General features: G+C 43.4%; 1 protein-coding gene across 14 annotated transcripts in view; it reads left to right on the plus strand.

The window, feature by feature from the left end:
* Positions 1 to 724: 724 nt before the first annotated feature.
* RPRD2 (regulation of nuclear pre-mRNA domain containing 2) overlaps positions 725 to 14,942 on the plus strand; it is a 118,066-nt gene continuing 103,848 nt past the window's right edge. For all 14 annotated transcript variants that reach the window (XM_063626001.1, XM_063626006.1, XM_063626002.1 and 11 more), the window contains exon 1: positions 725 to 3,191. In XM_063626001.1, coding sequence (XP_063482071.1) covers positions 2,987 to 3,191 — 205 coding nt within the window. In that variant the 5' untranslated portion in view covers positions 725 to 2,986. The remainder of the gene's footprint in view (positions 3,192 to 14,942) is intronic.

Here is a 14,942-nt window from a genome sequence, read left to right on the forward strand (position 1 = left end):
ACTGGGATTACAGGCATGAGCCACCGTGCCCCACCTGAAATGCATATTATTAAGTGAAAAAAGCCAGTCTGGCTGGGCACGGTGGCTCACGCCTGTAATCCCAGCACTTTGGGAGGCCGAGGCGGGCGGATCACGAGGTCAGGAGATCGAGACCATCCTGGCTAACACAGTGAAACCCCGTCTCTACTAAAAATACAAAAAATTAGCTGGGCGAGGTGGCGGGCGCCTGTGGTCCCAGCTACTTGGGAGGCTGAGGCAGGAGAATGGTGTGAACCCCGGGGGGCGGAGCCTGCAGTGAGCCGAGGTCGCGCCACTGCACTCCAGCCTGGGTGAAAGAGCGAGACTCCTTCTCAAAAAAAAAAAAAAAAGCCAGTCTGAAAAGGCTACATACTGAATGATTTCACGTATATGACATTCGGGAAAAGGCAAAACTATGAAGACAGTAAAGAGATTAGTAGTCGCCAGGGGAATAAGGGGGCGGGAAGGATGAATAGGTGGAATACAGAGGTTTTTAGAGCAGTGATACTGCTCTGTATGATACTGTAATGGTGGATATATGCCATTATACATTTGTCCAAACTCAAGGTATAACACCAAGAGCGAACCCTAATGTAAACTATGGGCTTTGGGTGATAATGTGTCAGTGTAGGTTTGTCATTTGTAACAGATGTATCGTTCTGGTGCGTGACATTGATAATGGGGGAGGGTATTCATGTGTGGGGGCAAGAGGTATATGGGATTCCTTGTGCTTTCCACGCAATTGCTGTGAATCTAAAACTGCTCTAAAAATAGTCTATAAAAAAGTGGGTCTTTGGCTAGAGTTACAGAAAAAAGAAAAAAAAGTGGGGTCAGGACCAGGCATGGTGGCTCAAGCTTATAATCCCAGCACTTTGGGAGGCTGAAAGCAGGAGGACTGCTTGAGGCCAGGAGTTTGAGACCAGCCTGGGCAACATAGGGAGACTCCCCCTCTCAAAAAAATGTTTTTGTTGTTTTGTTTTGTTTTTTAGCTAGGTGTGGTGATGCAGGCCTGTAGTCCCAGCTACTTGAGCTGCTGAGGCAGGAGAATCACTTGAGTCTGGGGGATTGAGGCTGCTGTGCGCTATGATAGTGCCACTGCACTCTAGACTTGGCAGGGACAGAGCGAGACTGTGTTTTAGAGCCTTTGTACTTGCTGTTGCTAATGCCAGCATGTTCCGCTCCCTGTCTCGCATATCTACTTGGTTGCTTTTTTCTCAATGTTCAGATCGAGTTATTTCCTTCTAGAAGACTTCCTGGTTCACCATACCAGCATTCTTATACTGGCGCGTGCGTGCCGTGCACACGTACACACGCGCGCGCACACACACACACCCCTTTCTCCCTTACCCTGCTTCACCTTTTTACAGGATTTAATACTGTCTGAAATGTACTTGTTTGTGGTGTCCTGCCACTAAATCCCGGAGGGAAGGGATTTTTGTCTGTTTTGCTCCCCATCATCTAAAACAGTACTTGGCACAAGAGGTTCAACAACTCGTTGAATTAATGAACTTGACAAAACAGGTTCCCTGCCTCAAGAGGCATGGCCGCAGTGAGGAGACGTTAAAAGAATTAAAATAAAATTGTATATGTTTAGTGGGAACACAGAAGCCTTTAAATTAGCTCAGAGGATTTACATAGATACATGCGATAAAATGGTTCCTATAAGGTTCATAGAAGAGTTATGTAAGACTCTTGCAAACTATAACGTGTTATGCAATTTTAAGATTGTATCATAGCTGGCGAAAATGAGGTCACATCTTGCCATTCTTTTTTCGCCTCTTAAAATTTTATGAGGAAAATTTCCTTTCACTTCCTCATTTATTTCCTTTTCCTGTAACCTGAATGGTCAAGCGGCTGTGAATGTTATCTTCCATGGGAAGCAAGAAATACGGTTTGGTCTCGGAGTCTGCGTAGTGAATGGCTCACTGGATGTGGCGCATGCGCATCTTTTGTGGTGCTGCAAGATGGCTGCCAGCCATTTTGTCGCGCGTTGCTGCCCCGAGGAGTTGGGGGCGATGGCTGCAGCCGCCAAAGACTAACAGTGGTCTCAGTGGTGGGAATTTTCTGTCTCTGTTGTGTGAGCTGAACACACCCAAGAGAGCGACCAAAAGCAGCAAAGGGCGGGGCGGTGGAACCCCCCCGCCCGGCTAACCTTAGACCAGCTCCTTCACCCATCCCTCATAGTTTTTCCTTCCATCACGCTACACGCTGATCTTCTGCGCAGGCGCAAAAATAATCGTAGCGCCTCCTGGGCCCTGGGGGCTTCAGAGCTCCTGCGCGCGCTTGTGGTTCTCCACTCCTGATTGGTTAGGTTGCCCCGCCATCACGCCTCCCTCTGCTTTCAAGGTTGAGAAGGAAGCAGGGGTGGGGCCAAGTGGCGCGTGCGCGATACTGTTGCTGCCCCTTTGCTGCTATTGCGTTGCAAAAAAAAATTCTGACTAGGTAGTCTTGGACCTTTTCTGTGCTAGCGAGACTAAAGGAAAGAAAGATTTCTGGAACTGAAGGGGCAGTCGGGTAGTATTACATTTAAGATATTAACGCCCGACCTGGCTCACAGGAGTGTGGGAACAGGGGCGGGGAAGGGCCTTAGCATTGAGAGCCGAAAAGTATAAAACGATTAGTTTCGGCGTCAGGCGTTTTGAAAGGCTTTGCAGGTCCTGTTTTCTGCGTAATTTTTCCGTGATTACTGACTGGTTTAAACACGACCCCTTGAACAATATTGATAAAACCTCCGAGACCCGCAGCCCCTCCTTGCAGCGTGTAGGAGCTGCCAGCGTGCCCAGCAGCTGGTGTTCCCGTCCGTACCTCCAGAAGAGCCCAGCGCGTGCACCATCCCCACCCCCCCAGCCTCCCTCCCCACCTACGGCTTTCACGCACTCGCAGTGATTGTTTTGCCCGCTCCCGCCGCCGCCGCCGCCGCCGCCGCCGCCGCCAGAGGAGCAGCAGCGCTTGTGCAAACCTCGGGAAGATGGCGGCCGGCGGCGGCGGAGGCAGCAGTAAGGCCTCCTCCTCGTCGGCCTCTTCGGCAGGGGCTCTGGAGTCCTCGTTGGATCGAAAATTCCAGTCGGTGACCAACACCATGGAGTCCATTCAAGGCTTGTCGTCTTGGTGTATAGAGAACAAAAAACACCACAGTACTATCGTCTACCATTGGATGAAGTGGCTCCGGAGATGTGAGTGTTGGGGGTGACTAGGGAAGGGAAGACTGGGGAAATGGAAGGAAGTGTGGCCTGAAACGCTTGGGGTTTTCCCACGGAGCCACAGCATTTGGTTGGGGTTGTTCAGAACAGTTAAAGATTTGACGCCAGTGGTCCCAAACCCAGACTCCATTCCTAGCCAGGATTGTCCTGAATTGCAGGAGACTCATTTATTGGGTTTTTTAGCCTTTGAATTGTTGTGACCTTGGGCCGTTGGGCCCAGATCCATAGAGATTTACGTATATTGTTTTTAATATTTCAGAGCCTTGTAAGGTGTATTGATTTTTCCGAACCTTCGCGGAAATTGTAGCGTCTGTTTATTTCTTACAGGCCTTGACGTGTTAATGATTTCTGACTTTCCTGATGGTAGGCAAGCTGTGGTTTTAAGCAGTAGTAAATCCAGTGATGTTTAATAAGGAGTGCCTTGTCTGGATGAATGTATCTAAAACTTGTGATGTGTAGTAAGGAGAGTCTTACCTGGATGAATGTTAAGAAGCAGCATGAGCTCTACATAGATCTGAGGCACCACCGGGTTTTCCCTGTACCTGTGTTTGCAGCAATAAAATACAGGTTTCTTGGATCCTGACCAGAAACAACTGCGATACAGTAGTCAGTATCATCGTTAATACCTTAAAATATAAAGCGTGTCCAGTTACTTTTTTTTTTTGAGGCGGAGTTTTGCTCTTGTCGCCCAGGCTGGAGTGCAGTGGCGCGATCTCCTCTCACTGCAACCTCCGCCTCCCGGGTTCAAGCGATTCTTCTGTCTCAGCCTTGCGAGTAGCCGGGATTACAGGCGCCCGCCACCATGTCCGGCTAATTATTTGTATTTTTAGTAGAGACGGGGTTTCATCATGTTGGCCAGGCTGGTCTCGAACCCCCGACCTCAGGTGATCCACCTGCCTCGGCCTCCCAAAGTGCAGAGATTACAGGCGTGAGCCCCCCATGCCCGGCCCCTTTACTTTTTAATTACCTGAAATACCTTTTTACACAATTGAGTTGATCTCATGGGTAATCACAACAGGAAATGTGCTTTTTGAATATGTAGTACCATTTTCTCCAGTTATTTTTTTTTTTTTTTGTCTTTATCCTGGAGATTTTTCCATTTTGCTGCTTTACTGCAGAAATGAGCTCTGTTAAAGCATGGATTGTTTGCAGAAGGTTTCAAATCTTATAGGAGGAAGTGTGGAGAAGTTACTGTTTCCTGCTGAGAAGAGAGGGTTAACTCTTACTCCATATATATCTATTAGAATTTTTCTTTGCTTCCTGCCTGCGGCATTTCACCAGTGAGACCCATCATCCAGTTATTCTGCCTTATTCCACTTCTGCCATTGCTCCTGTAGTGTTTTGATTTGTTTACCTTTTCGAGAACAGAGAGATAAAGCTTGCAAAATTATAGGCCCCATGCTTCAAACTATTTGTGTTTAAAGTTTTGGGAGGGATGTTTTGTGGTTCTTTGAATAATAATGCAGAGAAATTAGTAGATACAAGACAGAATTACCTGTGTTTACCAATAACCGATCAAATAGTTATTTTCTTGCCCAGAGGTAAAATTATAACGTGCAAAAACATCAAATATGCTAACAGTCGTCATCGAAGACTCACATGTTAAGTATCTGCTATGTGCCCAGTCATCTCATTGTACCTTAAAATCGTCTAAGAAGTAGATTTTTTAATCACTGATTTACAAACGAGGAAACTAAGACTCGGAAATTAAGTTGCTTAAGGTTATTCAGTAAAATGGTGGGGTTAGGGTTTGACTTCATCATTAACTTTGTAAAATAATGTTTAATGTACTTGGTACACCAGTGATATATTGCAAGCAGTTCTAATGTGAGTGAGAGAACCTATTCTCCACCCTATTTTAAAACATTTTTACTAAACTATGCAAGCATTTTACATTTCCTCACCTTGGGCTCTGGGGCTTTAACTGTATGGTCACATCATTTGCAAGAATAAGTTGGTCCCTGTCCCATCTCTGCTGTGTGGGATCACAAGTGACAATTACAGTTTTTTTTCTAGTCAGCAATAATGAGATATAATGAAGCCAGAATTTTTTACCTCAGCTGTTGTTGCTATTGTGCCTGAGCTTATTTTCTTTATTGATATCTTAGGAGTGAAAAAATGAATGCTCCAGGAGGGCAGTGTGTCAGTTGAAGTGCATTGTGTATAGTTTATATAGTTAAGTGCTTTTGGCTAAAACAACATCATACATTGATGTTGTTTTTCTAGTGGAATGGAATTTAACTTTCTAAAATGATTAAGGGTAATTTTAGTCGTTTTGTATTTACATTTAGTGAACTTCACTGGTCTCATTGTAAATAAAGCGTTTTGAGAGAAATATTCAGCAGAATGGTGTGGGGCGCAATGAAAACAGTTTATGCATGGGCCTTGTTTTCATTTAAGTTCTTATTTCTTTACAGTTATACTTAGTTTACTTTGAGTTTGGTTTCTAAGTCAGCTTTAGGAAAAATTGTGAAGTAGGTATCTTTGGCATTCCCAGCCTTTCTGTCCATTTTCCTGATGCCACTTTGCTTATCTTTTTTCTTCTGACATCCATTATTTAGTAATTTATATTTATATTTAGACCTCAGTATAAATTTAAGTAACTGTTAGATTCCAGAGATATTTTTATTTTATCCTTTATTTCATAGTGTGTAATGAGACTTTTGTTCATATAAAAGGAAATAATTTAGAGAAATAGGCTACCTGAGGATATGTTCCAGAGATATTTTTATTTTATCCTTTTCTTTTTTTTTTTTGAGACGGAGTCTCACTCTGTCGCCCAGGCTGGAGTGCAGTGGCACGATCTCAGCTCACTGCAACCTCCATCTCCAGGGTACAAGCAATTCTCCTGCCTCAGCCTCCCAAGTAGCTGGGATTACAGGCACACACCACCATATCCAGCTAATTTTTGTATTTTTATTTATTTATTTTATTTATTTTTTTTTTTGAGATGGAGTCTTGCTCTGTTACCCACGCTGGAGTGCAGTGGCGCAATCTCGGCTCACTGCAAGCTCCGCCTCCCGGGTTGACGCCATTCTCCTGCCTCAGCCTCTCCGAGTAGCTGGGACTACAGGCGCCCGCCACCACGCCCGGCTAATTTTTTGTATTTTTAGTAGAGACGGGGTTTCACCGTGGTCTCGATCTCCTGACCTCGTGATCCGCCCGCCTCGGCCTCCCAAAGTGCTGGGATTACAAGCGTGAGCCACCGCGCCCGGCAATTTTTGTATTTTTAGTAGAGACAGGGTTTCACCATGTTGGCCAGGGTGGTCTCGAACTCCTGACCTCAGACCATCATTTTCTAAAGTGATCTTTCTGTAGCATAAACAAATGTCATTCCTCTGCTTTAAAACCCTGCAGTGATATCCCATTGCAACAACTTGAAGATCTGAATTTCTTTTACATTGATCTGTAAGTCCTATACCATCTGCTCTGCCTACCTCGGGCTTCTTCACATCCTGCCTCCTTCTCATTGTTTAGATCAAACTCAAATATTATCTCCTCAGAAAGACCTTCTTTGATCACCTTATTTCTTGTTTTTTTTTTTGATACGGAGTCTTAATAGATTTTTTAAATTACATGTATCTGTTTTTAATTTAATTTAATTTAATTTAATTTAATTTAATTTTTTGAGATGGAGCTTTGCTTTGTCGTGCAGTCTGGAGTGTAGTGGCATGATCTCAGCTCACTGCAACCTCTTCCTCCCAGGTTGAAGTGATTCTCTTGCCTCAGCCTCCTGAGTAGCTGGGGTTACAGGTGTGTACCACTAAGCCCAGGTAATTTTTTTTTTTTTTTTTGAGACAGAGTTTCACTTTTGTCACCCAGGCTGGAGTATAGTGGCACGATCTCAGCTCACTGCAACCTCCGCCTCCCGGGTTCAAGTGATTCTCCTGCCTCAGCTTCCCAAGTAGCTGGAATTACAGGCATGCGCCACCATGCCTGGCTAATGTTTGTATTTTTAGTAGACGCAGGGTTTCACCATGTTGGCCAGGTTGGTCTTGAACTCTGGACCTCAGGTGATCCACCTGCCTCTCAGCCTCCCAAAGTGCTGGGATTACAGGTGTGAGCTGCCGCACCCGGTAGCTGGCTAATTTTTGTATTTTTAGTAGAGACAGGGTTTCACCATGTTGGCCAGGCTGGTTGATCTACCCACCTCAGCCTCCCGAAGTGCTGGAATTACAGGCGTGAGCCACTGCACCCGGCCTCGCTTTATTTCAAGTAGTGCCTTCAATTGCTGTCATATCATCTTATTTTCAGTATATGATATTACCTTGTTTGTTACACGTTTGTTGTCTGGCTTCCCTCCACCAGGTGACAAGGTTGTCTTGTTTGCTGCACTGTCCCCAAACAACTAGAATAGTGCTGGCATACAGTTAGCAATCAGTAAATATTTGCCAACATAATGTTGTGAAATAGCTAATCAAGAACTTAAGGAACAGAATTGCTTTAATTTCTGTTTAGCAGAAGGAAGCATTTATAATTTAGTGAAAGAAATTACAGGTACAGTAGTTGGAGGTATGTGGACTTGATGCGCAGTTTGCCCAGATTATCATTTCTATACTTCGTTCTTCTTTCTCTCTTTTCTGTGGGGAGGTGAGGAAGGGACAGAGTCTGGCTCTGTTGCCCAGGCTGGAGTGCAGGGCATGATCTCCACTCACTGCAACCTCCACCTCCTGGGCTCAAGCAATCCTGCCACCTTAGCTTCCTGAGTAGCTGGAACTACAGGTGCATGCCACCACACCTGGCTAATTTTTATGTTTTTTTTTTCTTTTTGATGCAGAGTCTCACTCTGTCGCCCAGGCTGGAGTACAGTGGCGGGATCTCGGCTCACTGCAACCTCCATCTCCCAGGCTCAAGTGATTTTCATGCCTCAGCTTCCTGAGTAGCTGGGATTACAGGCACATGCCACCACGCCCAACTAATTTTTGTATTTTTTAGTAGAGATGGGGTTTCTCCATGTTGGCCAGGCTGGTCTCAAACTCCTGACTTCAAGTGATTCACCCACCTCAGCCTCCCAAAGTGCTGGGATTACAGGCGTGAGCCACCACACCCGGCCAAACTTTTATGTTTTTTGTAGAGACGAGGTATTGCCATGTTTCCCAGGCTGAACTCTTGGGTTCAAGCTATCTGCCTGCCTTGGCCTCCCAAAGTGGTAGGATTACAGGCATGAACCACCAGGCCCAGACCTTCTTTCCCATTTTTAATGTAAAATGGGAATCAATATGGAAAAGTATAAAAGAGTTAGGCCTGTGTTAACATGTTAACTCCGGTCACTTAATACTGGATGACACTTTGCAAAATACTTAAACTGTGAACCTCAGTTTTTCATCTATAAGTAGTTCTGTACCTGTAGATGAAAATTCTACAATCTACAAGTAGAGATAATTCTGTCTACTTGTAGAGGAATCCTGTGATCTCTCAGGGTTTTTGGCTAGATTTAAGAAGATAATGCATGTATTTAATCATCTAGCACATAGAAAACATTCAAGTTATTTATTATTTATGATGATGATAGTTATGCAGATAAAGACAGTTTTAAGATCCAGAGTATTCAAAATAATTACCTCAGAATTTTGTTTTGGGCACCTTGGCACAGTGCTGGAAATTACATTCCCAGTTCGTGAGAGATGAATTGGACTAGCCTCTCTGTAGTAAATTAGCATATGCTTTGAAGAACTAGTAGGACAAAATGGAAAATATTGTGTTAATGACATCCATTTTGTCTTTTTTTTTTTTTTTTTGAGACATATTCTTGTTCTGTTGCCCAGGCTGGAGTGCAGTGGCACGATCTTGACTCACTGCAACCTCTGCCCCCTGGGTTCAAGTGATTCTCCTGCCTCAGCCTGCCAAGTAGTTGGGATTACAGGTACACACACCACACCCAGCCAATTTTTTTGTAGAGATGGGGTTTTGCCATGTTTGCCAGTCTGGTATCAACCTCCTAAGCTCAAGCAGCCCACCCTCTTTGGCTTCCCAAAGTGCTGGGATTACAGGCATGAGCTACCGCACTCTTCTTAGCTATTTTTCATAGAAACTTTAAGTATGTATAAAAATAGAAGCGTAATGACACACCACCTTTCTACTGATCTCCCCACTTCAGTAGTTATCACGTAACAGTCTTTTTTCACCTATCTCCTTCACTTTACCTCCTCTCCCTTAGTACTTTGAAGTAAATTTCAATGCAACATGGACTAGAAAAAAATCTCTTCATACAGGATTTGTTTTTGCAGAGAATTTACAAAGTATGGTTAATGTATGCCAATGGTTTCTCAGTTTGGATATCGAGATCCTTAGATCTCGTAATAATTTTATAGCTGGTATTAATTTTATAGCTAACTTTTGTTAAGTGCTTACTATATGCCAGGCACTGTTCTAAGCGTTTTACGCATATTAATTCATTCAGTTCTCACAACTCTTTTAATTAGGTATTATTATGATCTCCATTTTACAGATTAGAAAACAGAGGCACAAAGAGGTTTTTTTGTTTTTGTTTTTGTTTTTTTTTTTTTGAGACGGAGTCTCGCTCTGTCGCCCAGGCTAGAGTGCAGTGGCGCGATCGCAGCTCACTGCAAGCTCCGCCTCCCATGTTCACGCCATTCTCCTGCCTAAGACTTCCGAGTAGCCGAGATTACAGGCGCCCACCAACAGGCTGGCTAATTTTTTGCATTTTTAGTAGAGACGGGGTTTCACCGTGTTAGCAAGGATGGTCTTGATCTCCTGACCTCGTGATCCGCCCGTCTTGGCCTCCCAAAGTGCTGGGATTACAGGCATGAGCCACCGCGCCCGGCCATGCCAAGAGGTTAAGTAACTTGCCCATGGTTACAGGGCTAATAGATGGTGGAGATGGAGACAGAATTCATACCCAGGCATTCTTGATCTACAGTATACACTCTTACCCACCATCCTACACAGCCTTTCCTATTCATAAAATATTTTCTACAGTGCAAGAAAATTTTGATAGCTTGCTTATTTATTCAAGATTTAGACTATATAGATTAACTAGACTATCAAGATTTTAAATTCTTGTGTTTTTTTGTTTTTTTCCCCTCTGTGGCAAAACTATCTCTTAGTGATTCAAATCACTAAGACGGGCATTTATTTATGTTTTTGATTAATTAAAAAAGGAAAAAAATGGAACATAATTATTGAAGCTATCATCTAGGTAAAAACCTTTCTAAATGTGAGGTTCATTTAGACTGATGACATGTAGAGTGTAACAGTATTGCCATAGGCATACAGCTTTTTAATCACATATCATACATAAACAAATTAGTAATACAGGTGGGTAGATACAGACCCTAACTTTGAGTTCTAAGATGAAATTTGTTTATAAATCCCTAGTTTACATTCAGTTTTTTCAATATTTATCGAACACCTACTGTGCCAGACACTGTTTAGGCACAGGGGATACAGCGGGAGAACAAAATGAACAAAAATTTTTGCCTTCACAGAGCTTAAAACTTAGCCGGGCTTGGTGGTGCACACCTGTGGTCCCAGCTACTCAGGAGGCTGAGGGAGGAGAATTGCTTCAACCTAGGAGGCAGAGGTTGCAGTGAGCCATGATCATGCCAGCCTGGGCAACAGAGTGAGACTCCATCTGAAAAAAGAAACACACACACACACAAACACACACACAAAGACAGCATATACTCTAGTAAGGGGAGACAGACAGCAAACAGATAAGTAAAATATTTAATAGAAGGCGATAAATGCTCTAGAGAAATAGAAAGCAGGGAAGGGGGAAACAGGGGTTTGCAGTCTTACATTAAATAGTAAGGGAAGGCCTCACTGAGAAGGAGACATTTGAGTAGGGAGGTATAATATTAAGCAATATAGACATGAGGGTATGAGGTGGGCATGTTCAAGACTAAGTGAACAGAAAAAACAAAAGTCCTGAGGTTAGAGTGTGCCTGGTGAGTTTAGGGAGCAGCAAGAAAGCTTCTGTGACTGGAAAGGAGTTGTTAAAATGAAGATTAGTGGATGAGTTCAAAGAGATTGTGGTGGGTGGTGTTGGGGAGGGGCGAAATGGGATTCACCAAGGGTTTTATAGGCATTGTAAGGACTTTGGTTTTTATTCAGAGTGAGATGGTGAGCCATTTAAGCAGAAGGAGATGAACTCTTTTTTTTTTTTTTTTTTTTTTGAGACGGAGTTTTGCTCTTGTTGCCCAGGCTGGAGTGCAATGGCGCCATCTCGGCTCACTGCAACCTCCGCCTCCCAGGTTCAAGCGATTCTCCTGTCTCAGCCTCCCGAGTAGCTGGGATTACATGCCACCATGCCCAGTTAATTTTTGTATTTTTAATAGAGACAGGGTTTCATCATATTGGTCATGCTGGTCTTGAACTCCTGACCTCAGGTGATCCGCCTGCCTCAGCCTCCCAAAGTGCTGGGATTACAGGCGTGAGCCACCACGCCTGGCACTCATTTGTTTTTAAAAGGTTATTCTGGTTTCTGCTGGAACGGGGATACCAATTAAATGGCTATTGTAATCCAGTGTAAAATATTGATGGCTTGGACCAGGTTATGGCCAGTGGAAGTGATAAGTAATTTAATTCTAGATTTATTTTGAAATAAATATCTAGATTTCTAGATGGATTAAATGTGGGGTGAGAGGAGGAGAATAATCAAGAATGACTTTTTTTTTTTTTTTTGGCTTGAGCAACTAGAAAGATAAGAGTTGACATTTATTGATATGGAGAAGGCTGTGAGTGGAGCAGATTTTGGGAAGAAGATGAGAAATTTAGTTTTAGATGTGTTAGGTTTGGGATGTCTATTTTAAGAAATCTTTTAAAAGATATAATTCACAAAAAAGATACTCATTTAAAGTGTACAATTCAATTGTTTTAGTATATTCATAGAGTTGTTCAGCAATCACCATAGGGTGTCTAGTATATGGATTGTTTTTAGAGCCAGGAAGCTGGAAGAGATCAACTAGAGAGAGAGTGTAGATAGGGAAGTAAGTCTAGTAAGATAGAGCAGCAAGTACAGATAGAGAAGAGGTCCAGAGAGGCTATGGTATTATGAAATCTCTATTTGGTCTCTATCCCATTTCCTGGCATACTACTTCAAAAATCCTTGGGTCTTCAAAGTGATGTGTCATTTTGTATGCTAATGAGTTGACTGATGGTTGGTATCCCCTGGGTAGCCTAAGGTTGGGGGCTGGTCACTGGAAAGAATAAGGCAGGACTAGGGGTTGTGACTTTCCGTGCTACCATCTAACCTCTGGGGAAGGGAGAAGAGCTGAAGGGGTAAATTGAACACCAGTGGCCAGTGGTTTAATTAATTATGCCTTCATAACGAAACTTCCATAAAAATCCAAAAGGACTGGTTTCAGGAAGCTTCTAGACAGCCGAACATATGGAGGTTCCTGGAGGTTGGCATGCCCAGAGAGAACCTGGAAGCTCTGCACTCTTAGCCCTACCTTGCCCCCTCCATCTCTTCATCTGGTGTTCATTGGTGTCCTTTGTTATGTCCTTTATGATCAACCAGTAAACGTGTTTCCCTGAGTTCTGTGAGCTGCTCAGGCAAATTAATGGAACCCAGGAAGGGGGTTGTGTGAGCCCCGATTTATGGTGGTTGGGCAGAGCAAATGTTAACCTGAGATTTGTGATTGGCATGGGAAGTGGGAGGCAGTCTTGTGAGACTGAGCACTCAGTCTGTGGGATCTGATGCTCTCTTCCAGTGTCAGAATTGAATTGGAGGGCACCTAGCTGGTGTTCATTGCAGAATTACTTGCTTGGTGTGTGTGAGGAAAACTCTCATACATTTGGTCAAAGAAGTCTTTGTTGATTGTTGAATGAGAATATGGGAAAAGCACTTTTAAGTTTGTTTATTCCTCTATTCCCAGAAGCCTGTTGGGGCATTCTAGTCTTTTAGATGACTCTTTCTACTTAGTCTAGTGTGTTATTGGCTTAGGTTCTTTTTGAGGTTCAAGGTAAGCTTTGTCTCAGCCCCCCAAAGAAGTAATAAATCTCTTGCATATTTTTACTCTTGGTTTACGCTTAGTGGCATTTCTGTATTCATTGAGCAGGAGCTCTGTTATAATTGCATTATTACCCATCCTCTCCCTCCCCTTTAGATGCGTAAGTCACCTTTTTTTTTTTTTCTTCATTCCATTGCTCTAGGTTCATAGAGTTATAGGTGGCATTTTTCCAGGTTTCTGGCAATGTTTCAAAACATGGAACTGTCTTTTTTTTTTTTTTTTTTTTTTTTAATTTTTTGAGATGGAGTCTCGCTCTGTCGCCCAGGTTGGAGTGCAGTGGCCCAATCTCGGCTCACTGCAAGCTCCGCCTCCCGGGTTCACGCCATTCTCCTGCCTCAGCCTGTCCGAGTAGCTGGGATTACAGGCGCCCGCCACCACGCCCAGCTAATTTTTTGTATTTTTAATAGAGACGGGGTTTCACCGTGGTCTCGATCTCCTGACCTTGTGATCCGCCCGCCTCGGCCTCCCAAAGTGCTGGGATTACAAGCGTGAGCCACCGCGCCCGGCCGGAACTGTCTTAATTATAAACTATAATTATTGTAATGGTATATATTAAGCCTTTTTGTCTGTATTGTGAGACTTTACAAGCAGTTGGTACGTTCTTCCTTTTAGCTGCTTTCTCTCTTACGGCAGAAGGGTGATTTCATCCATGGCCTTAGATGGGTTTGAAGCAATATGTAAAACATAATTTTGCTATACCAAATTCCATAGTAAGCTAAAGGGTAAATTTTGTAGCAAATAAACATTCCCATAACTAAAAGTGTGAAACACTACTGACAAACTTCACATGGTTCTGTGGCATGGAGATATCTTGAAAGGAAAATTACAATGGCAATGGAAAACACTAATATTAAAATTTGCTCACACAGGCCACCCCAGAATTACTTTAATGTTAGTTTTGTCTGTAGAGGAGGGATGAGTGTATGTATGTGCGTAATTTTTTAGGGAGTAGAGGCTCACTGATTTTATTCTTTTTTGTTGTTACCAACTTCCTTGGGTGGATTGATTTTACTCAATGATTTGGCTTCCTGCCTTTCATAAACTAATAAATAATAATTGCATCAAAATTCTTTCTTCCTCCTAGGCTTTTGTCATTATGTTCTCTTTTTTCCTCCCACTTTTTCCAGGTGTTTATTGTTTTACAGCAGTACTTTTAAAAGTCAAAAGGGGAGATTTTGATGAGTTGTTTTAAAATTTCAACTGAGAATTAAGGATATATGAGGTTTAATTTGTTGAAGGAACTCAGAGACCCTAATAACAATTACCCAAGAACAGAACAATTTACAAGCCAGCTTGACTGACTTTCTCATCTATTTGTCAAGGAAACAAAAAGTAGTGTTTCGTAGTGATTTCAAATTCCACTGCCCCCACAGATATTAATTATAGAACACTGGAGGAATGTACATCTTAGGGAGAAAGTAGTAGAACCTAGTTATTCCTTTTGAGAAAAGGCAACAATTCCATCTGCGCTTTGAAATATTGAAGCTTTTAGCTGGGCGCGGTGGCTCACGCTTGTAATCCCAGCACTTTGGGAGGCGGAGGCGGGCGGATCACGAGGTCAGGAGATCGAGACCAAGGTGAAACCCCGTCTCTACTAAAAATACAAAAAATTAGCCGGGCGTGGTGGCGGACGCCTGTAGTCCCAGCTACTCGGAGAGGCTGAGGCAGGAGAATGGCGTGAACCCGGGAGGTGGAGCTTGCAGTGAGCCGAGATCGCGCCACTGCACTCCAGCCTGGGTGAAAGAGC

The sequence above is a fragment of the Symphalangus syndactylus genome, chromosome 12, assembly GCF_028878055.3.
Source record: "Symphalangus syndactylus isolate Jambi chromosome 12, NHGRI_mSymSyn1-v2.1_pri, whole genome shotgun sequence".
Taxonomy (NCBI): domain Eukaryota; kingdom Metazoa; phylum Chordata; class Mammalia; order Primates; family Hylobatidae; genus Symphalangus; species Symphalangus syndactylus.